We start from the raw sequence: 25184 nt of genomic DNA, 5'->3' as shown, positions 1-25184 counted from the left end.
ATACAAACTCACTCACTCAGTAAGTGATCAGATTTCACTGAACTACAACAACAACTTATATTAATGTAGTGCTTTTCACATAAAATATCCTAAGCAGTTACACAGGAACAAAAGGACATATTGCGTCAGATGATCCAAAGAGATTGGTTATAAGGAGAGTCTTTAGGGAGGAAAGTGAAGTGGAAAGGTGGAGAGGTTGAGGGAGGAAATTCCAGAGCTTAGGGTCCAGGCAGCTGAAGGCACGGCCACCAATGGTGGAGTGATTTAAATCATGGGTGAAGGACAACTGGGAAAGGACATCTGGGAACGGGGCTCCATGTGTGTGGCCCCATAGCCCAGGCTCAAGGCTCTAATCTGAACTTTGGGACAGAGTTTGACTGTCCCTGGTCTCACAGAAAAACAATTCCCCCGATAAACATCTTGTAAGATCTGTGTTTATTGATACCATAAAAAGTTGGGGCCAGTCCAGTCCTCCTGTGTACAGGATGGGATTGATTTTAACAGATTTAAACTCCTCTGGATCTCAGTGTTACAACTTGAATATCTTTCGGTTAAAAATGAAAATAAATAAATATTGGAAAAGTGAACAGAACAAAAATGGGGAAACAGACACAACCCCCTTCATGTTCACTGAACATTCCTTCACCCACTCATCCACCCAGTGGCTCCCAGCCGGATCGACAATCAGCACAAAGCCAGAGAGAGGGGGAGCTGGTCCTCGGGATGTAACAATGGACAAGGGCTGGAAGTTTACAGTTTATGGTCATGACCTGCTTGGAGGCAAGTCAGAGCCGTGCTTGAAGCTCCATGGAGGCAGCCACTTTCTCCATGATAGACAGTCTCTGGAACCTCCACCAGCCCCACAACCTCCGAGCTCCCTGCCCTCCTCCAATTAGGGAAGAAGGTGACTCAGTGGTAACGTCTTTGATTTGATTTATTATTATCACCTGTATTGGGATACTGTGAAAAGTATTGTTTCTTTCACAACATACAGACAAAAAACATACTGTTCATAGAGTACATCAGGGAGAAGGAAAGGAGAATGTGCAGTAAATAGTGTTAAAGTCATAGCTAGGGTGAAGAGAAAGATCAGCTTAATGCAAGATAGGTCCATTCAAGAGTCTGATGGCAGCAGACAAGGTGTTCTTGAGTCGGTTGGTACGTGATCTCAGACTTGAATGCTTTCTATGGTGCATCTGTAAAAGTTGGTGAGAGTCATGGCAGACATGCCGTATTTCCTCGGCATCATTAAGTCTCACAATACCAGGTTAAAGTCCAACAGGTTTATTTGGTAGCACAAGCTTTCAGAGCGCAGCCCCTTCCTCAGGTGAGTGAAGAATTGGGTTCACAAACAGGGCATATACAGACACAAACTCAATTACAAGATAATGGTTGGAATGTGAGTCTTAACAGGTAATCAAGTCTTTACAGGTGCAGACAATGCGAGTGGAGAGAGGGTTAAGCACAGGTTAAAGAGGTGTGAATTGTCTCAAGCCAGGACAGTTAGTGAGATTTTGAGACCATGCAGACGCTACAACAATGGATGAAAAGACACCGCTCGACAATCACCAGGCAGGAGTGTACTCTTCCTGTCGGGGAACACTCACAGGCATTCAGCCTCTGATCTTCGGGTAAGCGTTCTCCAAGGCGGCCTTCAAGACACACGATAATGCAGAATCTCCGAGCAGAAACTGATAGCCAAGTTCCGCACACACGAGGACGGCCTCAACTGGGATCTTGGGTCCATGTCACACTATCTGTAATCCCCACGACTTGCCTGGGCTTGCCGAGTCTGCATTCTCTGGTGTTTCAAAGAATGAAAGGTGATCTCATTGAAACTTACAAAATATTTAAAGGGATAGACAGGGGAGGTGCAGATGAGATGTTTTCCCTGGGGAGTCGAGAACCAGGAGACACAATTTCCAAATAAAGGGGAATCCACTTAGGTCCAGTCTCAGGGGAGATATTTATTTTTTAAAAGTTCATTATTACTGTCACAAGTAGGCCTACATTAACACTGAAATGAAGTTACTGTGAAAATCTCCTCACTGCCACACTCCGCACCTGTTCGGGTTCACTCAGAGGGTTGTGAATCTTTGAAATTCTCTACCCCAGAGGGCTGTGGAAGTTCAGTCATTGAGTGTTTTTAAAGCAGAGATTGATAGATTTCTAAATACCAATATCACAAAGGGATATGGGGATAGTGTGGGGGAAAAGGCCTTGAAGTGGATGTTCAGCCCTGATTGGATTGAATGGTCGAGCAGGCTCGATGGGCTGAATGGCCAGCTCCTGCTCCTATGTTCCAATGATACAAAGATAGGCAGGAGAGTAAGTCGTGAAGAGGTGGTAAGGAGATACAAAGTGATGCAGAAAAGTGAGTGGGAAAAGATATGGTAAATGGAATATAGAACATAGAACATAGAACATAGAACATTACAGCGCAGAACAGGCCCTTCGGCCCACGATGTTGCACCGACCAGTTAAAAAAAAACTGTGACCCTCCAACCTAAACCAATTTCTTTTCGTCCATGAACCTATCTACGGATCTCTTAAACGCCCCCAAACTAGGCGCATTTACTACTGATGCTGGCAGGGCATTCCAATCCCTCACCACCCTCTGGGTAAAGAACCTACCCCTGACATCGGTTCTATAACTACCCCCCCTCAATTTAAAGCCATGCCCCCTCATGCTGGATTTCTCCATCAGAGGAAAAAGGCTATCACTATCCACCCTATCTAAACCTCTAATCATCTTATATGTTTCAATAAGATCCCCTCTTAGCCGCCGCCTTTCCAGCGAAAACAATCCCAAATCCCTCAGCCTCTCCTCATAGGATCTCCCCTCCACACCAGGCAACATCCTGGTAAACCTCCTCTGCACCCTCTCCAAAGCCTCCACATCCTTCCTGTAATGTGGGGACCAGAACTGCACACAGTACTCCAAGTGCGGCCGCACCAGAGTTGTGTACAGTTGCAACATAACGCTACGACTCCTAAATTCAATCCCCCTACCAATAAACGCCAAGACACCATATGCCTTCTTAACAACCTTATCTACTTGATTCCCAACTTTCAGGGATCTATGCACACATACACCTAGATCCCTCTGCTCCTCCACACTATTCAAAGTCCTCCCGTTAGCCCTATACTCAACACATCTGTTATTCCTACCAAAGTGAATTACCTCACACTTCTCCGCATTAAACTCCATCCGCCACCTCTCGGCCCAACTTTGCAACCTGTCTAAGTCTTCCTGCAAACTACGACACCCTTCCTCACTGTCTACCACACCACCGACTTTGGTGTCATCAGCAAATTTGCTAATCCACCCAACTATACCCTCATCCAGATCATTAATAAATATTACAAACAGCAGTGGCCCCAAAACAGATCCCTGAGGTACACCACTTGTAACCGCACTCCATGATGAATATTTACTATCAACCACCACCCTCTGTTTCCTATCCGCTAGCCAATTCCTGATCCAATTTCCTAGATCACCCCCAATCCCATACATCTGCATTTTCTGCAGAAGCCTACCATGGTGAACCTTATCAAACGCCTTACTAAAATCCATATATACCACGTCCACTGCCTTGCCCCCATCCACCTCCTTGGTCACTTTCTCAAAAAACTCAATAAGGTTAGTAAGGCACGACCTACCTGCCACAAAACCATGCTGACTATCACCTATCAATTCATTACTCTCCAAATAACTATAAATCCTATCCCTTATAATTTTTTCCAACATCTTGCCGACAACAGAAGTGAGACTCACCGGTCTATAATTCCCGGGGAAGTCTCTGTTCCCCTTCTTAAACAATGGGACAACATTCGCTAACCTCCAATCTTCTGGTACTATACCAGAGGCCAACGACGACCTGAAGATCAGAGCCAGAGGCTCTGCAATCACTTCTCTTGCCTCCCAGAGAATCCTTGGATAAATCCCATCCGGACCAGGGGATTTATCTATTTTCAGACCCTCCAGAATATCCTGCACATCCTCCTTATCAACTGTAATACTGTCTATTCTACTCCCTTGCAACCCAGTGTCCTCCTCAGCTATATTCATGTCCCCTTGCGTGAACACCGAAGAGAAATATTGGTTCAATGCTTCACCAATCTCCTCCGGTTCCACACATAACTTCCCTCTGCCATCTATAACTGGCCCTAAACTTGCCCTAACCAACCTTCTGTTCTTGACATACCTATAGAACGCCTTAGGATTCTCTTTAACCCTATCCGCCAAAGTCTTCTCATGTCCCCTTTTAGCCCTTCTAAGCTCGCTCTTCAACTCCCTCTTAGCCAATCTAAAGCTTTCTAGTGCACTACCCGAGTGCTCACGTCTCATCCGAACATAAGCCTCCTTTTTCTTTTTAACCAACAAAGAAACTTTTTTGGTGCACCACGGTTCCCTAGCCCTACCAATTCCTCCTTGCCTGACAGGGACATACCTATCACAGACTCGCAGTAGCTGCTCCTTGAAAAAACTCCACATGTCGGACGTTCCCAGTCCCTGTAATCTCCTAGTCCAACCTATGTTTCCTAATTCTCTCCTAATAGCCTCATAATTACCCTTCCCCCAGCTAAAACCACTGGCCCGAGGTTCATGCCTATCCCTTTCCATCACTAAGGTGAACGTAACCGAATTGTGGTCACTATCACCAAAATGCACACCAACTTCCAAGTCTAGCACCTGGTCTGGCTCATTTCCCAGCACCAGATCCAATATAGCCTCACCTCTAGTTGGCCTGTCTACATATAGTGCGGGAAAATGTGAAATTGTCAAATTTGGCTGAGAGAATAAAAGATTTATTATCTAAATGGTGAGAAATTGCAGAGCTCTGAGATTCAGAGGAATCTGGGTGTCCAAGAGTATCCTTTATAATAGATAGTAGCATTTTCCCTCCTACTGAGGGAAAACAGTTTAAGGCTAACAGGTCTGTGGTTCCCATTTTCTCTCTCTCCCCTTAAAGAGTGGGGTTACATTTTCCATCTTCCAATCTGCAGCAACCATTCCAGAATCTATAGAATTTGGAAAGATGACCACCAGTGTATCCACTATCTCCACAGACACATTGTTTGGTTTCTCTGCCATTTTCCTATTTCCTATTATAAACTCTCCTGTGTCCGCCTGGAATGGACCCACATTTGTCTTTGTGAATCTTTTCCTTTTCACATACCGATAGGAGCTTTTTCAATCAGTTTTTATGTTTCGCTCGTTTGCACTCATATTCAATTTTCTCTTTCTTTATCAGTTTCTTGGTCCTTCTTTGTTGAATTCTAAAACAAGTTCCCAATCCTTGGCCTTATGAATATTTTGGCCACTTTGAGTCTCTTCCACGGATCTAATTGAATCTTTAACTTTTCTTGTAAGCCATAGTTGCTTCACTTTTCCCATTGGATTTTTGTTCCTTAAAGGAATCTATATTTGTTATATATATGTGAAATGAAAGTGGTCAAAGTCCCAGAGGACCACAGACTGATCTCCGCTTTGAGAGAGAGCTGACCGGTGGTGGTTTAACCTGAGGGTCACCACACATCAAATGAGGGACAAGGTTGAGAAGGTGGGGCATTTGTGTGTAACCTCAGCCAGTACGGGAGTTGAACCTGCACTGTTGGTACCACTCCACACCACAACCAAGCCATCCAGCCAACTGAGCTAACTGACCCTCTCATCAACATATAATAATCCCTGAAATATTAGCTATTACCTGTCTCCTATTATACCTTTTGATGCAGTTTCCCAATCCATCTCAGATATAGGATCTCATATATTAGTTTTCTTCTGTGAGAAACATCCCGATAAATTAAACAAAAGAACCATATAAGTACCACAGCCCATCTCCATGGCAATGTCACATACTTCAGTGGGGTTCCAAACAGAATTACGAATGAAATATCTTTGAACTGACAAACGTGCTTCACTCTTGTGATCCTTGTGAAATTTGAAGACAAGAAATGTGCTCTCCCAGGCTCAAAGATCATCAGCCCACTGGAGGCAAAGCCGTGAGTCCGGCCAGTCCAGCAGAAAGAAACCCTCTGACTCTCCCCGTTGACCAACTGAGAGAATGAACAAAATGCAGTCCTGGACATAAGTGAAAGCAGAAACAATAACAGCAGAATCCAAACCCTGGAATCACTTGTGAACTCGCTGGTGTCTCAGCAGATGGAATGAGTAAGCAATTCCATTCCCACGTTGAGAGCAGGTGAACGACCCCTACTCTGTGTGAACTCGCCAGTGTTTCTGCAGGGAGGATGAATCACTGAATATCTTCCCACATTGAGAGCAGGTGAACGGTTTCTCTCCAGTGTGGATTTGCTGGTGTGTCTGCAGTTTGAAAAGCCAAGAGAAGACCTTCCCACAGTGAGAGCAGGTGAATGGTCTCTCCCCAGTGTGGATTCGCTGGTGTATCTGCAGGTTGGATAACTGACTGAATCCCTTCCCACATTGAAAGCAGGTGAATGGCCTCTCCCCAGTGTGAATGCGCTGGTGTATTTGCAGAGCGGATGAATCACTGAATCCCTTCCCACACTGAGAGCAGGTGAATGGCCTCTCCCCAGTGTGAACCCGCTGATGTCTCAATAGATTGGCTGACATGGTGAATCCCTTCCCACACACGGAGCAGGTGAATGGCCTCTACCCAGTGTGAACTCTCTGGTGTGTCAGCAGCTGGGATGAGAGAGGGAATCTCTTCCCACACTGGGAGCAGATAAATGGCTTCTGCCCAGTATGAACTTGCTGGTGTCTCTGCAGGGTTGATGGATCAGTGAATCCCTTCCCACACACAGAGCAGGTGAACGGCCTCTCCCCGCTGTGAACTCGTCGGTGTCTCCGCAGATGGGATGAATCACTGAACCGCTTCCCACATTGAGGGCAGGTGAATGGCCTCTCCCCAGTGTGAACTCGCTGGTGTACCCGCAGGTGGGATGAATAACTGAATCCCTTTCCACACTGAGAGCAGGTGAACGGTTTCTCCCCGGTGTGAACTCGCTGGTGTATCAGCAGGGAGGATGACTGAGTGAATCCCTCCCCACACTGAGAGCAGGTGAACGGTTTTTCCCCGGTGTGAACTTGCTGGTGTATCCGCAGGTGGGATGACTGAGTGAATCCCTCCCCACACTGAGAGCAGGTGAACGGTTTTTCCCCGGTGTGAACTTGCTGGTGTATCCGCAGGTGGGATGACTGAGTGAATCCCTCCCCACACTGAGAACAGGTGAACGGTTTCTCCCCGGTGTGAACTCGCTTGTGGGACTGTAGGAAGGATAGCCGAGTGAATCCCTCCCCACACTCAGCGCACGTGAATGGCCTCTCTCCAGTGTGAACTCGCTGGTGTGTCTGCAGGTGGGATGACTGAGTGAATCCCTTCCCACACTGAGAGCAGATGAATGGTCTCTCTCCAGTGTGAACTCTCTTGTGGCACTGTAGGAAGGATAGCCGAGTGAATCCCTTCCCACACTGAGAGCAGGTGAATGGCCTCTCTCCAGTGTGAACTCGCTGGTGTGTCAGCAGGTGGGATGACTGAGTGGATCCCTTCCCACACTGAGAGCAGGTGAATGGCTTCTCCCCAGTGTGAATGCGCTGATGGATTTCCAGTTGTGACGAAAACCTGAATTCCTTCCCACAGTCCCCACATTTCCATGGTTTCTCCATGGTGCTGGTGTCCTTGTGTCTCTCCAGGTTGGACGATCAGTTGCAGCTTCATCCACACACAGAACACAGGTACAGTTGCTCTTTTTTGTGAATGGTGTGATATCTCTTCAGGCTGTGTCACTGGTTCAAGCTCTTTCCACAGTCAGTTCACTGGAACACTCTCACTCAGGTGTGTGTGTGTCTCGGTGCTTTTCCAATCACACTGATGTTTGAAATCTTTTAAAGCCGACAGATCGTGACTCTGTCAGATCGAGATGTGACATTTGAGATTTCTGTCTGTGATTCCTCCTCTTCTGATATCCTTTAAAAACAATTTACAAAAAACATCACAGTCAGAACAGACAATTCTCGCTTCTATGGGAACATCCTTTCCTCTGTCATTAATGAAAATCTGTAAATCTCCATCCCACACATTGTCCCTCCATTCTCACGCTGCCGGATCTAACATTCAGCCACCCAACACTCCTGATGGTGCTGATTCAGGATGAATGACAGATCCATGCTCACTGCTTCCTGTCCTGGACAGCGAGGTCAGAACAAATAGAGTTGTCCTGTCTCGAGAGACTAAATAGTCTGGGTCTGTGTTCCTTGGAGTTTAGAAGAGTGAGGATGACTTTATTCAAACATATAATTTGATTTGATTCATTATTGTCGCACGTATTAACAAACAGTGAAAAGTATTGTTTCTTGCGCACTATACAGACAAAGCATACCATTCATAGAGAAGGAAGCAAGAGAGTGCAGAATGTAGTGTTACAGTCATAGCTCGGGTGTAGAGAAAGAGCAACTTAATGCAAGGTAAGTCCATTCAAAAGTCTGACAGCAGCAGGCCCCTTTCTGCACTGTAGGGTTTCTATGAAATGCCTTTTTATGGTAGATGCCCTCAGACTTTTGTATCTTTTTCCCGACGGAAGAAGGTGGAAGAGAGAATGTCCGGGGTGTGTGGGGTCCTTGATTATGCTGGCTGCTTCGCCAAGGCAGTGGGAAGTGTAGACAGAGTCAATGGATGGGGGGCCCTGGTTTGCGTGATGGATTGGGCTACATTCACGACATTTTGTAGTTCCTTGCGGTCTTGGGCAGAGCAGGAGCCACATTAAAACTGTGATACAACCAGAAAGAATGCTTGCTATGGTGCATCTGTAAATCTGTATAAGATCCTGAGGGAGCTTGATAGAGTAGATGGTGAGATATTTTCACGAGAGGAAGAGAACACGCTACAAGGGGCGGCATGGTAGCACAGTGGTTAGCACTGCTGCTTCACAGCTCCAGGGACCTGGGTTCAATTCCCGGCTTGGGTCACTGTCTGTGTGGAGTTTGCACATTCTCCTCGTGTCTGCGTGGGTTTCCTCCGGGTGCTCCGGTTTCCTCCCACAGTCCAAAGATGTGCAGGTTAGGTTGATTGGCCATGCTAAAATTGCCCCTTAGTGTCCTGGGATGCGTAGATTAGAGGGATTAGCGGGTAAATATGTAGGGATATGGGGGTAGGGCCTGGGTGGGATTGTGGTCGGTGCAGACTCGATGGGCCAAATAGCCTCTTTCTGTACTGTAGGGTTTCTATGTTTCTATGAAGTTAAAGGGCCAGTCATTTAAAACTGAGGTGCGGAGAAATTTCTTCTCGCTGAGGGTGGTGAATCTCTGGAATTCTCTGCTCCAAAGGATGGTAGAGGCTGAATCATTAGAAATATTTAAAATGGAGGTGGATAAATATTTGATAGATTGAGGAATAGAGGGCGATGGGGAAATGGCTCACAAAAGGAGGCCGGCATCGATCAGCCAGGATTGTTCTGAATGGCAGGGTCGCTTGAAGGGCCTGGTGGCCTCTCCTGCTTCTATTTCTTGTGATCAGTTGCTGCAAGTCCCCAATTTCCCCCAGAATGAGAAAAGAAATGGAAAGGGGGAGAAAAGAAAGTGTTTTACTCACAGATGTTGGCCTCTTTTAAGGTCAAACCAAATAAACAAACAGGAGGAAGTTTCAGTCAGTCTGAAGCGCAATCTTCTTTCACACAAAGCCCGTCCTGTGATTGGCTGGAGGACCAGAGTCCTTCCGGTCCTCCAATTCTTCCCATTGGTCAACACCTCAGCGTGAAGGTCAGGGGGCGGGCTCTCCCCTGCACATGCGCAGTTTCCCCTCTCCCTCAGGGCCGGGTGCCTGGAAACCTTGGCTCGAGGAGGTGCCGGGGGAGGGGGGTACAAAGGGTGGGGTCGGGGCTCCCATGTCCGGGCGTCCGGGCCTGCGCACTGGGATCCAAGGATGTTGGCGCGGAGCAGAGTGATTGCTGTTGGATTGAGTCGTCACAATGACTCAGAGGGGCGTTCCCAGCACGCAGTGTCCCATTGGCAGCAATATCACTGGTTACAGAAGCAGCACACTGCGGATTGGACACCAGCTCAGCGCGGCTGGCGGTCAAAGCCCCGCCCACCCCCACGTGGGCTCGGGTTCCGCCCCTTATTGTCTACATGCGGCAGATTGACCAATGGCAATGCGTGGAGGACCGGATCAGCCCTGGTCCTCCAGCCAGTCAGAGTCCGGGCCTTGTGTCAATGGCTGCACGAATGTTCCTCCATTGTTTGTCCAACAAACTGCTGCTCATCCTCCTCCTCTCTCTGAACAAAGATTGAGCTTCAGATAGATTCAATCTTCCTCCTGTCTCCAACCTCTGTGAGTGGGAAAGATTGGATTGTCCAGCCAGTCCACCATATTGGCCGTTCGCTTTGCGTGTTGGCCAGTATGGTGTGCTCCAGGCAGGGGGCGGGCAGAGGATAAGGAGTTCAAGGCGGGCTTAATGCGCGCCTTGCGGTGAGCTTTTGGAAATGTGGCCGCTGGGAGGAACGCCTTGGTCGGCGTGAAGTTTCTGTTTCAAGTGCTTGGGTTCGTGACTTGTGCAAGGACTTTTTGTTTCGGCTGGGGCTTGTTGAATGCTGCTCTCGCTGGGATTCCTGTGCCTTGAAAGGCGTGGCCCAGGTAGATGCAATCTCGGAAGACCCAAGCCAGGGAGGAGCCATTTGGGAACTATGGTTTCGGAAGGTTCAGCCGCGGAAGGTGTGACCCCAGACGGTGCAGCCCCAGTGGGTGTGATTTTGGAAGTTCTGGCCCGGAGTGGTGGACTTTGGAGGACTGTAGTTGAGCGTTGTCGACTTCGGACGGTGGAATGTTGATGGGCGAAGCTCTGGAAGGCGATGCCTCCGAAATGTTTCACAATTGTATGGTTGTTCATGGATTGTTTGTTATTGTAATATGTGGTTTTCCTGTTATGATAGTTGGTGGTTTGTTCTGGCCCCCGTCTATTTTCTTGCGTTATTTGTGGCCTGGGGGGCATCCCCCCCTGGATAAAGTCACCCCCGGGGGGTGTGACATCCACTTGGGGAAAGTTCTGGGTGGTGAAGCCCCGGACATAGTAACACCAGAGGGATTTTTATTCTCCGGGAGAAAAATTGGGAAGGCAGGCCCGAACTGAGTACCCTGGAGAGACTCTCCCACCGCCCCGGCTGAAATTCCGGAAGGCAGTCCGGATTGAGTAGGCGGGGTGGTTTCCCCCATTTCCCCCCTCCGGCTGAACATCCGTAAGGTGTAACCCCCGGATATGAGTACCACTGGAGGGTTGCATCCCCCGGCAGGTGGACAAATCCAGGGGACGGTGCCCTTATGCTTCAGTGTTTATTTTTTTGTTGTGTACAGTTGTAGTGTTGTTAATGTTTGTAGATTTGTAGATTATGATTTGTAAATGGAGGTGTATTTTGAGGGCAATGCCCTGGAAAACTGTAATTGACGATGAACCCTTCCAAAATGGAAGGTCGTAACTGATAAATGGATGGCGTTAGCCATTGGTAATGTATTTTTCATGGATTGTTTGTTATTGTAATATGTGGTTATCCTGTTATGGTAGTTGGTGGTTTGTTCTGGCCCCCGTCTATTTTCTTGCGTTATTTGTGGCCTGGGGGGCATCCCCCCCTGGATAAAGTCACCCCCGGGGGGTGTGACATCCACTTGGGGAAAGTTCTGGGTGGTGAAGCCCCGGACATAGTAACACCAGAGGGATTTTTATTCTCCGGGAGAAAAATTGGGAAGGCAGGCCCGAACTGAGTACCCTGGAGAGACTCTCCCACCGCCCCGGCTGAAATTCCGGAAGGGATTCCGGATTGAGTCGGCAGGGTGGTTTCCCCCATTTCCCCCCTCCGGCTGAACATCCGTAAGGTGTAACCCCCGGATATGAGTACCACTGGAGGGTTGCATCCCCCGGCAGGTGGACAAACCCAGGGGACGGTGCCCTTATGCTTCAGTGTTTATTTTTTGTTGTGTACAGTTGTAGTGTTGTGTTAATGTTTGTAGATTTGTAGATTATGATTTGTAAATGGAGGTGTATTTTGAGGGCAATGCCCTGGAAAACTGTAATTGATGATGAACCCTTCCGAAATGGAAGGTAGTAACTGATAAATGGATGGCGTTAGCCATTGGTAATGTATTTTTTTCACATTTGTTCTTTGTGTATTTGTAATTGTTTTGTATTAACGTATTTGTAATAAACAAAAAGAAGCCACATCTGTGAGTTTGACCTAAAAGAGGCCAACATCTGTGAGTTTCTTTTCTCATTCTGGGGGAAATTGGGGACTTGTAGAAACTGAAGGGAAAGGAAGTGAATCCAGGGAGGATGCAGACTCTGGAAAGATTGGCCCAGGTCTGTCTCTCTCTTTCTCTTAAAGACATTGATATAGAAACATAGAAGATAGGAGGAGGCCATTTGGCCCTTCGAGCCTCCTCCGCCATTCATTACGATCATGGCTGATCATCCAACTCAGTCGCCTAATCCCGCTTTTTCCCCATTACCTGTGATCCCATTCGCCCCAAGTGCTTTATCCAGCCGCCTCTTGAATACATTCAATGTTTTGGCATCGACTACTTCCTGTGGTAATAAATTCCACAGACTCACCACTCTTTGGGTGAAGAAATGTCTCCTCACCTCTGTCCTAAATGGTCTACCCTGAATCCTCAGACTGTGACCCCCTGTTCTGGACTCCATCGGGAACATCCTCCCTGCATCGATCCTGCCTCGACCTGTTAGAATTTTATCAGTCTCTATGAGATTCCCCCCTCATTCATCTGAACTCCAACGAAAACAATCCTAACCTCGTCAATCTCTCCTCATACATCAGTCCCGCGATTCCCTGAATCAGCCTGGTGAACATCCTTTGCTCCCTCAGCTTGACACATTTATTTGTCTGTCTAAAAGGATGGTCTTTTTCCTCATGTTCACATTAAAGGGCAGCTTTCCCCAGGAGATGGCTGACATTTAAGGGGACAGTATGTTAATATAGGACAGAGATATGTCTAGTGTTATATGGTACCCAGATTAGATATATTATTTATGTTTCCGTAAAAAAATACATTTATTTTTATTTCTTGCATCGTAATATAATGCTGCAACGATGTTATATATTTCCAGTCATAAAGTCATTACAGCACAGAAGGAATCCATTCGGTAACTCGAGTCCATGCTGACTCTCTGTATAACATTCCAGTCCCATTCCCACTCTATATCCCCATTCTCCTGAAAGTTTATTTCCTTCAAGTGCCCATCCACTTTCATTTGTAAATAGAATCCATAGATTTGGATGGAGATTTACAACTTTTTGGGAATGAAATAGGAACGAATGTTCCATAGAAACTAGAATTGTCTGCTCTGAATTTCTATCCTATTCTGACTGTGATGACTTTTGCAAACTCATTTCACAGGATTTTGAATGAGGAATCACAGGCAAAAATCTCAACTGTCACCCCTCGACAGAGTCATATTCCTTGGGATCTGAATATCTTGTAATATGGAAGTGTAGCTACATTATATATTTCCAGACATCTCTTCCCTCAGAGGGTTGTTAGTCTTTTGGATTTCTCTTCCACAGGCACCAGTGGAGGCTGAGGATCATTGAATATATTCCAGTTAGACAGATCTTTGACTGACAAGGGTGTCAAGGGTTATGGGGAACAGACAAGAAGATGGAGCAAAAGCTAAGACGTGGGGGGATTTCTTCACTCAAGGATGTGGTAAAGATTTGGAATTCTCAACCCCTGAGGACAGTGAAGCCCCAGTCATCAACTATTTTCAAGAGAGAGATTGATTGGTTTCTAGATATTGAAGATATCAAGGGATATGGGTTTAGTGTGGGGAGAATGATGCTGAGGTAGATGAACGAATTATCTCATTGAATAGTTTAAAAGGCTCGATGGGCCAAATGGCCGACTGCAGCTCCTATTTGTTATGGTCTCTGTGTCCAGGACAGGAAGCAGTGAGCATGGATCTGTTAATCAGCCTCAATCAGCACCTTCAGGAGAATTGGGAGGGTGAATATGAGATACAGCAGAGTGAGAATCGAGGGAGAGTGTGTGGGATGGAGATTCACAGCTTTTTGGGACTGAAATAGGAAAGAATGTTCCATGGAAACTAGAATTGTCTGTTCTGAATTTCGATCCTGTACTGACACTGATGACTTTTGTAAACTAATTTTACAGGATATTGAAAGAGGAATCACAGGCCGAAATCTCAAATGTCACGTCAGACCTGACAGAGTCATATTCCTTGGGAGCTGAATATCATCGGCCTTTGAATCTAGAAGGAGAAATGATTGTCTGGTCTGTTGATTTGAAAAGATTTCAAACATCAGTGTGACTGGAAAAGCACCAACACACTGCCACACTCGAGTGAGAGTCTTCCAGTGCACTGACTAAAGAGCTTTAACCAGTTACACAGCCTGAATAAATATCACACCATTCACAGCAGAGAGAGACTGTACACGTGTTCTGTGTGTGGACGAGGCTTCAACTGATTGTCCACCCAAGACAGAGGCAAGGACACCTGCACCATGGAGAAACCATGGAAATGTGTGGACTGTGGGAAGAGATACAGATACCCGTCTGAGCTGGAAGTTCATCGGCGCAACCACACTGGGGAGAGGCCGTTCACCTGCTCTCAGTGTGGGGAGGGATTCACTCAGTCATCCAGCCTGCAGAGACACCAGCGAGTTCACACTGGGGAGAGACCGTTCACGTGTTCTCAGTGTGGGAAGGGATTCACTTGTTCAACCCACCTGCGGAGGCACCAGCGAGTTCACACTGGGGAGAGACCGTTCACCTGCTGTCAGTGTGCGAAGGGATTCACTCAGTTATCTGACCTGCGGATACACCAGCGAGTTCACACTGGGGAGAAACCATTCACCTGCTCTCAGTGTGGGGAGGGATTCACTTGTTCATCCCACCTGCGGAGGCACCAGCGAGTTCACACGGGGGAGAGACCATTTACGTGTTCTCAGTGTGGGAAGGGATTCACTTCTTCAACCAACCTGCGGGCACACCAGCGAGTTCACACTGGGGAGAGTCCATTCACCTGCCCTCACTGTGGGAAGGGATTCAGAGTTTCATTCTTGCTGCTGAGACACCAGCGAGTTCACGAGTTATTCCAGGGGTTGGATTCTGCTGTTATTGTTTCTGCTCTCAATTCCATCCAGAACTGCATTTTGTTCATTCTCACAGTTGGTCAATGGAGAGGATGCTCTGATTGTGGGAAGGGATTCACTGATTCATCCGACCTGCTGAAACACCAGAAATTCATAATGGGGAGAGGCCATTTATTTGCTCCGAGTGTGGGAAGGGATTTACTCAGTCATTCAACCTGCTAAAACACCAGCCAAGTCACACTGGAGAGAGGCCATTCACTTGCTCCAGTTGTGGGAAGGGATTTATTGATTCATCCACCTTGCTGAGACACCAGCGAGTTCACACTGGGGAGAGACCATTCACCTGCTCTGATTGTGGTAAGAGATTCAGTCAATCATCCAACCTGGTAAAGCACCAGCGAATTCACACTGGGGACAGGCCATTCACCTGCTCCGTGTGTGGGAAGGGATTCACGCAGTCACCTCACCTGCTGAAACACCAGCGTGTTCACGAGTGATTGCAAGGACTGAATTTTGCTGTTAATCACATCGAGGTCCCAAACATTTTCATTGGTGTCTGTTTCTGCTGATGTTAATAAACCCTGGCCCAGTTGTAAGATTTGTATTGTGGATTGTCTTGTCTGAGTCCTGAACTCGTAAATAAAAACAAGAAGTGCTGTAAAAACTCAGCAGGTCTGACAGCATCTCTGGAGAGAGAAACAGAGCTAATGTTTTGACTCTGAAGAAGAGTCACATTCAACTGGAAACATTAACTGTTCCTGTCTTTACAGATTCTGTCAGACTTACTGAGATTTTGCAGCAACTTCTGTTTTTAGAATGATGGTGAATGCTGGATACATGAATCAGAGATTGGTGTAAAACTGGGATCTGCTCCTAAATCAAAGTGAAACAGCAGGTTAAAGTTTCCAGTCTGAAAAGTACTATGGTTATTATACTATATCTACCATTTTAAGGCTGGTTTTAACTCATTTAAAATAAACCTATTTAAAATATATTTGTTAAAGTCAGTATTAAAATACGAGTTGGATGAGTTCACAGGAGCCTGTTAACCACTGGGACAATTATTCAACAAACATTGGATCTCCAGATAGAGAAGAAGCTGCAGTTTGTTTGCAGGAATTCCCTGTTTTATTGATGTGTGTGTGTTAGACATCCGGATAACTAAAAATACACAAACCTGGACATCAATGGTGATCTGATTGACAGTTACTCTGGGAATCACTCCCACGGTGAAACTTCAGCACTGACACTGCTGAATTTTGTTGGCTCAGGGAGTGGGACCTCCAGGAGTGGACTGTAAAAAAGCTGGGTTTCAGTATCCTGACTAATATATGGTGAGGAACCAGAAAAATCCTTACTGAGGAACTGTCTGGGGTTTTACCAGTGTAGGTTCAGGGGCGAATGATTCCTGACTCCCTGAAATGTCTGATATTGAACCCAGTTTGGAACAAGATTCATTCAATTTCCAGGAGAATAGAGACAAATATCACCCACAACTGAGGGAGAGAAAAACAGCCACCTTGATCAATGACTTGGATGAAGCCAGAATTGATGATATAAAGAGAGGTAGAAAAGCAAGTTGTGAGGTTATTACAAAAAATCTGTAAGGGACACAGATAAGTTACCTGAATGGACAGAAAAATGGCAGATGGAGTATAGTGCGGGAAAGTGGGAGCTTTTCCACTTTGGCAGGAAGAATAGAGAAGCAAAAAATTGTTTAAATATACAGAAACTGAAGAATACTGCCGTAGAGAGGAATCTGGGTGTCCTTGTACATGAATCGTGAAAAAATAGGATGAAGGTACAGCAAGTAAAGAAGAAGGCAAATGGAGTGTTGGACTTTACTGCAAGGGGGTGGAGTTTGAAAAAGGGAACTTGCTGCACCTACACAGGACATTGCTGAGATAGCAGCTGGAATACTGTGTACGGTTCTGGTCTCCCTACTTATGGAATGACATGCTTTCATTGGAATGAGTTCAGAGAAAGTTCACCAGGCCCATTCCTAAGATGAAGGTGTTGTCTTTTGAGGAAAGGTTGTGAAGGTGTAGGGGAGAATTCTCCCATCCCACCCACCACAGGAATCGTAGCAGGCCGGGGGGTGGACCACACAAAGGTCCTTTGACCTCGGGGGGTTTCTCCAGTTTTGGGGAAGTGATGCCACAGAATCCAACTTGTTGTCTTTTGGGGAAGGGTTGCACCTATACTCATTAGGTTTGGAAGAATGAGCAGTGAACATTCTGAAACATATAAGATTCTCATGGACAGTTGACAGGCGAGAGGCCAAGAGGATGATTCATGAAGAGTTTTGAACTTGGTGCCACAGATCTCCAAGGAAGCCAAGGGTATTGTTTTAGCCCTTACAGACACCAATACTTTATCCTCAGTTTTAGGCAGGTTAGTCAGAGGTTTAGTCAGCTGTGGTGAAAGCTTCAACCAATCATCTGGCCTTTTGGAACATAATTTGCAGTCACAGGGAGATGCCATGGAAATGTGGGGATTGTAGGAAGAACATAAGAACTAGGAGCAGGAGTAGGCCATCTGGCCCCTCGAGCCCTCATGGCTGATCTTTTTGTGGATTCAGCTCCACTTACCTGCCCGCTCACCATAGCCCTTAATTCCTTTACTGTTTAATAATTTATCTATCCTTGCCTTAAAAACATTCAATGAGGTAGCCCCAACTGCTTCACTGGGCAGGGAATTCCACAGATTCACAACTCTTTGTGTGAAGAAGTTCCTCCTCAACTCAGTCCTAAATCTGCTTCCCCTTATTTTGAGGCTATGCCCCCAAGTTCTAGTTTCACCCGCCAGTGGAAACAACTTCCCTGCTTCTATCTTATCTATTCCCTTCATAATCTTATATGTTTCTATAAGATCTCCCCTCATTCTTCTGAATTCCAATGAGTATAGCCCCAGTCTATTCAGTTTCTCCTCATCAGCCAACCCTCTCAACTCCGGAATCAACCTCGTGAATCTCCTCTGCACCCCCTCCAGTGCCAGTATATCCTTTCTCAAGTAAGGAGACCAAAACTGTACACAATAACTCCAGGTGTGGCCTCACCAGCACCTTATACAGCTGCAACATAACCTCGCTGTTTTTAAACTCCATCCCTCTAGCAATGAAGGACAAAATTCCATTTGCCTTCTTAATTACCTGTTGCACCTGCAAACCAACTCTTTGAGATTCCTGCACAAGGACACCCAGGTCCCTCTGCACAGCAGCATGCTGCAATTTTTTCCCATTTAAATAATAGTCCATTTTGCTGTTATTCCTACCAAAATGGATGACCTCACATTTACCAACATTGTACTCCATCTGCCAGACCCTCGCCCACTCACTTAGATTATCTATATCCCTTTGCAGACTTTCAGCGTCCTCTGCACACTTTGCTCTTAGTGTCATCTGCGAATTTTGACACACTACTCTTGGTCCCCACCTCCAAATCATCGATGTAAATCGTAAACAATTGCAGTCCCAACACTGATCCCTGAGGCACACAACTCGTCACTGATCGCCAACCAGAAAAACACTCATTTACCCCCACTCTTTGCTTTCTGTTAGTTAACCAATCCTCTATCCATGCTAATACATTACCCGTACAACTGTGCACCTTTATCTTATGCAGCAGTCTTTGGTGCGGCACCTTGTCAAATGCCTTCTGGAAATCCAGATACACCACATCCACAGGTTCCCCATTGTCCACTGCACATGTAATGTTCTCAAAGAATTCCACCAAATTAGTCAAACATGACCTGCCCTTCATGAACCCATGCTGCGTCTTACCAATGGGACAATTTATATCCAGATGTCTCGCTATTTTTTCCCTGATGATAGATCCAAGCATTTTCCCTCCTACAGAAGTTAAGCTAACCGGCCTATAGTTACCTGCCTTTTGACTACCTCCTTTTTTAAATGTTTGTGACTTTGTGAAACCAGTTTTTGTTGTCTGAGCTGACTGGAATTAGAGCCAGAGCAGGAGTAATCCAGGAGAATGATTTGGAGGTAAAGCAAAATCCAGCAGATGCTGGAGTTCTGAAAAGAACCAACCTGCTGAGTTTATCCAGCATTTTCTCTATTTATTATAATGAGTTGGGGACCTGGGTTTGAATCCCACCACGTTTCAATAAAAATATTGATGAGCATGAATTAATTGTTGTAAAAACACATCTGGTTCTCTAATGCCCTTTAAGGAAGGAAATCTGCCGCCCTGATCCAGTCTAACCGACATGTGACTGGATTCACAAACAATTCAAGGGCTGACTGGGTAAACAGGGAATGTCACCATCAGAAAAACAGAGCCCCCTGGAGGGCAGAAGGGTTAGAACAGGTTATGGAGAAGGTTAAAACTGTCATCATTGAGAACAACACAGACTTTAACAGAACAACTTGTCCCAAACACAATCTCTTGTAGTTAGTGTGGCAGGGTGTGGTGAATCAGGTTTAAAAAGAGTCAAATTATATATGTTTTCTAGTTTGGACAACCACATTTAAATCTGGGACTCAAATGAGGATATGAATTGGTGTTTGGTGGTAAGATCTAAATCTGTGTATTACGCCTGGAAGCCTTAAACCCAGACTGAGAATATTTCAAACCAGGGTTCAAAATGAACGGCTGTGGATGGTGAATTCACCCTCAAAAGAAAACAAAGAAAATTACAGCACAGGAACATTCCTTCGACCCTCCAAGCCTGCACCAACCACGCTGCCTAACTGAACAAAAACCCCCTACCCTTCTGGGGACCATATCCCTCCATTCCCATCCTATTCATGTATTTGTCAAGACGCCCCTTAAAACTCACTATCGTATCTGCTTCCACTCCCTCCCCCGGCAGCGAATTCCAGGCACCCACCACCCTCTGGGTAAAAAACCTGCCTCCTTTAAACCTTGCCCCTCGCACCTTAAACCTATGCCCCCTAGTAATTGACTCTTCTACCCTGGGAAAAAGCTTCTATCCACTTTGCCCAAGCCCCTCACAATCTTGTAGACTTTGTCAGATCGCCCTCAACCTGCGTCGTTCCAGTGAGAACAAACCAAGTTTTTCCAACCTCTCCTCATAGCTAATGCCCTCCATGCCAGGCAACATTCTGGTAGATCTTTTCTGTACCCTCTCCGCCCTCTCCAAAGCCTCCACATCTTTCTGGTAGTGTGGCGACCAGAATTGAACACTATATTCCAAGTGCGGCCTAACTGAGGTTCTATAAAACTGCAACATGACTTGCCAAAAGGCCCGCAGAAATTCTGTCTTGTGAGGAACTACTGGAAGAAAATAAATCATCCTGTACATGGGAGAGACAGAAACTGTGAGGACCATCTCCTCCAATCACAGATTCTGTCTCTCCCGATGTTGCTACATCTGCAGAGACAGAATCTCAAATTGGAGGAACAGCTTTGCCACCTATTTTGAGAAAAGAAGTTCACTGACTCAGCAGCCTATCGGTGATGTGTGGAGGAGTTGTGTCTTCCTGCTACAGAACTAGTTTCATAGCAGTGTGAGCCTCAAAAGGAATGAGCCAACCATCGGCAGAGCTTTCCCCATTCTGCTGAACAAGTCTCGATTATTTTTATATATCTCAGAAGGTGGGGGGTACAACTCAGGAATTTGAGTAACCAGATATTGTGAACGTACTTACAATCACTTGGGTCGTCACATTAGAAATTGAGATCCATTCATCCAGGTTCATATTCTAAACTGCTTTTATTTGCAGTTTAACGCTCACAGACAACATACAGAATCCCCGGTCAGAGCTGATCTCAGCTGTTGTAGTGAGGTTATTGATGGGTTATCAATGTAAATCCACACACAATGAAGATCAGAATCGGGAGAGATTTTTCCTGCTCCACTGTCTGAACCAGTAAACATCTGATTCAGTTACCTTGTGTCAAATAGTTAGAATTCTCATTTTGGAAAGAGAGTATGGGAGTATTTTTAAAGTAAATTAACAAAAAACATCATTCATAGATTCCAATTTAAAAGATTTAATATATACACAGTCTTCAGTATTTGTGCTATCTTATCGAAAGAAGTAAACTAACAAACACAAAAGGTAATGTTACTACGTGACTACATCACTAATAAAGGAGTTACTGAGAATGGAAAACGATGCCCTGGAAACCAAAAAATAGCCCTTAAAAATCAAAGAGTAGCTTTCCAGAAAATCTCAATACAAGCATTGAAAATAAATACTTTGTGCCCTGCAGATGGATCTTTCAGAGAATGAATTGTAGATTTTGCCCAAAGATCAAATTAGAATTGAAGCAAAAGTTCTTAACTTTATTCTAAACAGGTTCCTGTTGAGAGTTCTTCAATTAAGGGGGAAGATCACTGGTGGTGCTTTTAAAAAGTGGCATTGCAGCCCTGAAAATCAGTGACACTTCCAGAATATTAAATTCCAGCTAGTTATAGGGTTTGTTAACATCAGCAGAAATAAAATATTGTCAGACTGTCAATACTGAACAGCAGCAAAAACAGCAGAATCCAACCCCTGCAGTCACTGGTGAACTTGTTGATGTCTCAGGAGCCATTGTGACTGAGTGAATCCCTTCCCACACACAGAGCAGTTGAATGGCCTCTTAGTGTGAGTGCGTTGGTGAGCCAGCAGGTTGAAAGACTTTGCGAATCCCTTCCCACACACGGAGCAAGTGAATGGCCTCTCCCCTGTGTGAACTCGCTGGTGAGCAGAGAGGTTGGATGGCCGATTGAATCCCTTCCCACACACGGAGCATGTGAATGGTCTCTCTGCAGTGTGAGTGCGTTGGTGAGCAGTGAGGTTGGATGACTGCCTGAAATTCTTTCCACAGTCAGTGCAGCTGAATGGCTTCTCTTCAGTGTGAATTTTCTGGTGTCTCAGCAGGGTGGGTAAAGCTGTGAATCCCTTTCCACACACAAAGCAAGTAAACGGTCTCTCCCCAGTGTGAATTCGCTGGTGTGCAATGAGGGAGGATGCCTGTCTGAAACTCCGTCCACAGTCAGTGCAGCTGAATGGCTTCTCCTCAATGTGAACTCGCTGGTGTGACAGTAAGTGGGATGACCCAGTGAATCCCTTCCCACAGTCGGAGCAGGTGAACAGCCTCTCCCCAGTATGAACTCGCTGGTGTGACAGTAGGTGGAATGACTGAGTGAATCCCTTCCCACACACGGAGCAGATGAATGGTCTCTCCCCGGTGTGACTGCGTTGGTGCACAGTGAGTGCTGAAGAATGCCTGAACCTCTTCCCACAGGAGCTGCAGGTGAATGGCTTTTCCTCAGTGTGAATTCTCTGGTGAGACCAAAGGCCAGATGACTGAATGAATCCCTCCCCACAGACAGAGCAGGTGAACGGTCTCTCACCAGTGTGACTGCGCCGATGGTTTTCCAGCAGGGAAGGGTAACTGAATCCTTTCCCACAGTCCCCACATTTCCACGGTTTCTCCATGGTGCTGGTGTCCTTATGTTTCTCCAGGTTAAACGATCAGTTGAAGCCTCATCCACACACAGAACACGTGTACAGTTTCTCCTTGCTGTGAATGCTGTGATGTTTTTTAAGGCTGTGTAACTGGATAAAGCTCTTTCCACAGTCAACTCACTGAAACACTCTCACTCGGGTGTGCGTGTATCTTGGTGCTTTTTCAGTCACACTGATGTTTGAAATCTTCTCCTCCAGACAGAAGACAAACATTTCTCCTTCCACGTTCAAAGTCTGAGGATATTTAAGTCCAAGTGAATCGAGACTCTGTCTGATTTTGATGTGATGTTTCTTCACCTCACCTGTAAAAGGAGTTTACAAAATTAATCACTGTCAGCCCAGGATAGAAATTTTGAACAGGCAATTCTAATTCTCTGGAACATTTCTTCCTCTCTTGTTCCCCAATCAATAAATTCCTGTCCCACAAACTCTCCCTCCTCCCTGGGCTGAAATCCAAACCCATCTCACCATCTCTTTTCTCCACTCCCAGTTTGCTCCCTCCCTCTCCTCTGTCTGGGTTCAGTTCTGATGTGGAGATGCCGGCGTTGGACTGGGGTGAACACAGTAAGAGTTTTAACACCAGGTTAAAGTCCAACAGGTTTATTTGGTAGCAAACACCTAATGGTAGCTAATGGTATTTGCTACCAAATAAACCTGTTGGACTTTAACCTGGTGTTGTTAAAACTCTTACTGGGTTCAGTTCTCCAGCTGCTGTCTGCAGACTGACAATAAAACCAATGGGTCTTATTGGGGGTGTTGGGGCCTCCAGCGGGTGTTTGTGAATCCTCCCCGCCCACCTCCCAGGGTTTCCTTCCTTCCCAGAGATCAGAGTCCTCATTGATTTGAGGCCAAAGTGTAACCTCTTATTTATTGTCCCCCTCCCCCATCCTCTGATGTGAACCATCCTCCAGTGGCTGAGCCAGGATGGGGCCGTTAACCTGGGCCTGTTCCCGGGAGGGAGGGAGGGAGAAGCCCCGCAGCTGCAAACCAGGGAGCTGACAATGATTCTGAAGGGTTTGCGGATCCACAAAGTGTTTCCAAATCCTCCCAGCCACCGCCTAACGCTGACTCCGCTTCTCCGGGACAAACAAGCTCCAAGGACAGCAATGACACTGCGCATGCTCCACATCACAATGCCCGGGGACTGATTGACGGCAGCTCCGGACCAATAGGAAGAGGGGGCGGGGCTGGAGGACCGAGCGGGAGTGGCTGGTCCTCCAACCAATCGGAGTGAATGAGGGGCGGTACCTGAAGCATGCGCAGTGCGGCTGAACCAGATAAACCTGTTGGACTTTAACCTGGTGTTGTTTGACTTGTTGCTGTGTTTACCCCAGTCCAACGCCGGCATCTCCACATCACTGCGGGTAATTGCAGACGGCCGGTTTTAGTTTGGACGCGAGATCAATACAAGGTAGAGGGCGGCGTGCGGGGAATGATAAATGTGGCGGGTGGGTGAGAGGCTTTGTAAACATGTTGTTCAAACCCAAACCCCGGAAATGAACTTCCCGGTCCCCCCCTTTGTACCAAATGGAGCGGCAGCTTGTAGTGTTAGACCCGGGCTGACTGCCGCCATTGAGGCTGCATGTGGGAGGCCGGCAGGGATTGTGATCGGAGAGGGAAGCCCTGACGTCACAATGGAATGGGTGAGGGTGTGACGTCACAATGGAACGGGAGGGAGAGAGTGACGTCACAATGGAATGGGTGAGGGTTCCAGATGAGCTGAGACTGGGCTGGAGTCGGGCGATGTCACTGACATGTGACCCGGTGGCACAGTGGTTAGTGCAGCTGCCTAACAGCGCCAGGGACCCGGGTTCAATTCCAGCCTCGGGTCGATGTCTGTGCAGAGTTTCTACATTCTCCCCGTGTCTGTGTGGGTTTCCTCCGGGTGTTCCGGTTTCCTTCCACAGTCCAAAGATGTGCCGGTTAGACAGATTCATAGAAATCATAGAAACCCTACAGTACAGAAAGAGGCCATTCAGCCCATCGAGTCTGCTCCGACCACAATCCCACCCAGGCCCTACCCCCATATCCCTACATATTCTACCCGCTAATCCCTCTAATCTACGCATCCCAGGACACTAAGGGGCAATTTTAGCATGGCCAATCAATCGAATCTGCACATCTTTGGACTGTGGGAGGAAACCGGAGCACCCGGAGGAAACCCACGTAAACACGAGGAGAATGTGCAAACTCCACACAGACAGTGACCCAAGCGGGAATCGAACCCAGGTCCCTGGAGCTGTGAAGCAGCAGTGCTAACCACTGTGCTACCGCGCCGCCCCTGGCCATGATAATTGCCATGATAATTTGGCCATGATAAATTGCCACTTGGTGTCAGGGAGATTAACAGGTAAATATGTGGATAGGGCCTGGATGGGATTGTTGTCAGTGCAGGCTCGATGGGCTGAATGGCCTCCTTCTACACTGTATTTTATTATTCATTATTATTCATTAATTACTATCAATGCTTCTTTGAATGAAGGTGGTCTTGATGATGATGTGGACATGTGGCTGGAAGCTCATCTTGGGATGAACTATTTCACCCTGGTTGTGAACAGCCTGGTTCAGCCTCAGACAGTTGCCAGGAGGAGAGATTAAGTTGTTGGCGAGGGAGTGGAGTTTGTAGTGGGGACTGAACACAATGGG

The 25184-nt window shown here is 46.6% G+C and overlaps 2 protein-coding genes across 2 annotated transcripts in view; one reads left to right on the top strand and one right to left on the bottom strand.

The window, feature by feature from the left end:
- The window catches only part of LOC144485612 (uncharacterized), a 100276-nt gene extending 90570 nt beyond the window's left edge, over nucleotides 1-9706 (bottom strand). Inside the window, exons 1-4 of the mRNA XM_078203709.1 lie at nucleotides 9576-9706; nucleotides 6891-7955; nucleotides 6471-6638; nucleotides 6359-6386 (exon numbers count right to left, since the gene is read on the bottom strand). Of these exons, the coding sequence (XP_078059835.1) occupies nucleotides 6359-6386; nucleotides 6471-6638; nucleotides 6891-7654 (960 nt within the window). The 5' untranslated portion in view covers nucleotides 7655-7955; nucleotides 9576-9706. The remainder of the gene's footprint in view (nucleotides 1-6358; nucleotides 6387-6470; nucleotides 6639-6890; nucleotides 7956-9575) is intronic.
- A 4827-nt stretch (nucleotides 9707-14533) lies between these two features.
- The window catches only part of LOC144485603 (uncharacterized), a gene marked incomplete at its 5' end in the record, with an annotated part of 51572 nt that continues 40921 nt past the window's right edge, over nucleotides 14534-25184 (top strand). Inside the window, one exon of the mRNA XM_078203702.1 lies at nucleotides 14534-15093. Coding sequence (XP_078059828.1) covers nucleotides 14534-15093 — 560 coding nt within the window. The remainder of the gene's footprint in view (nucleotides 15094-25184) is intronic.

Source organism: Mustelus asterias, unplaced genomic scaffold (assembly GCF_964213995.1).
Source record: "Mustelus asterias unplaced genomic scaffold, sMusAst1.hap1.1 HAP1_SCAFFOLD_201, whole genome shotgun sequence".
NCBI lineage: Eukaryota > Metazoa > Chordata > Chondrichthyes > Carcharhiniformes > Triakidae > Mustelus > Mustelus asterias.
This window is presented reverse-complemented; position numbering and strand designations above follow the sequence as displayed.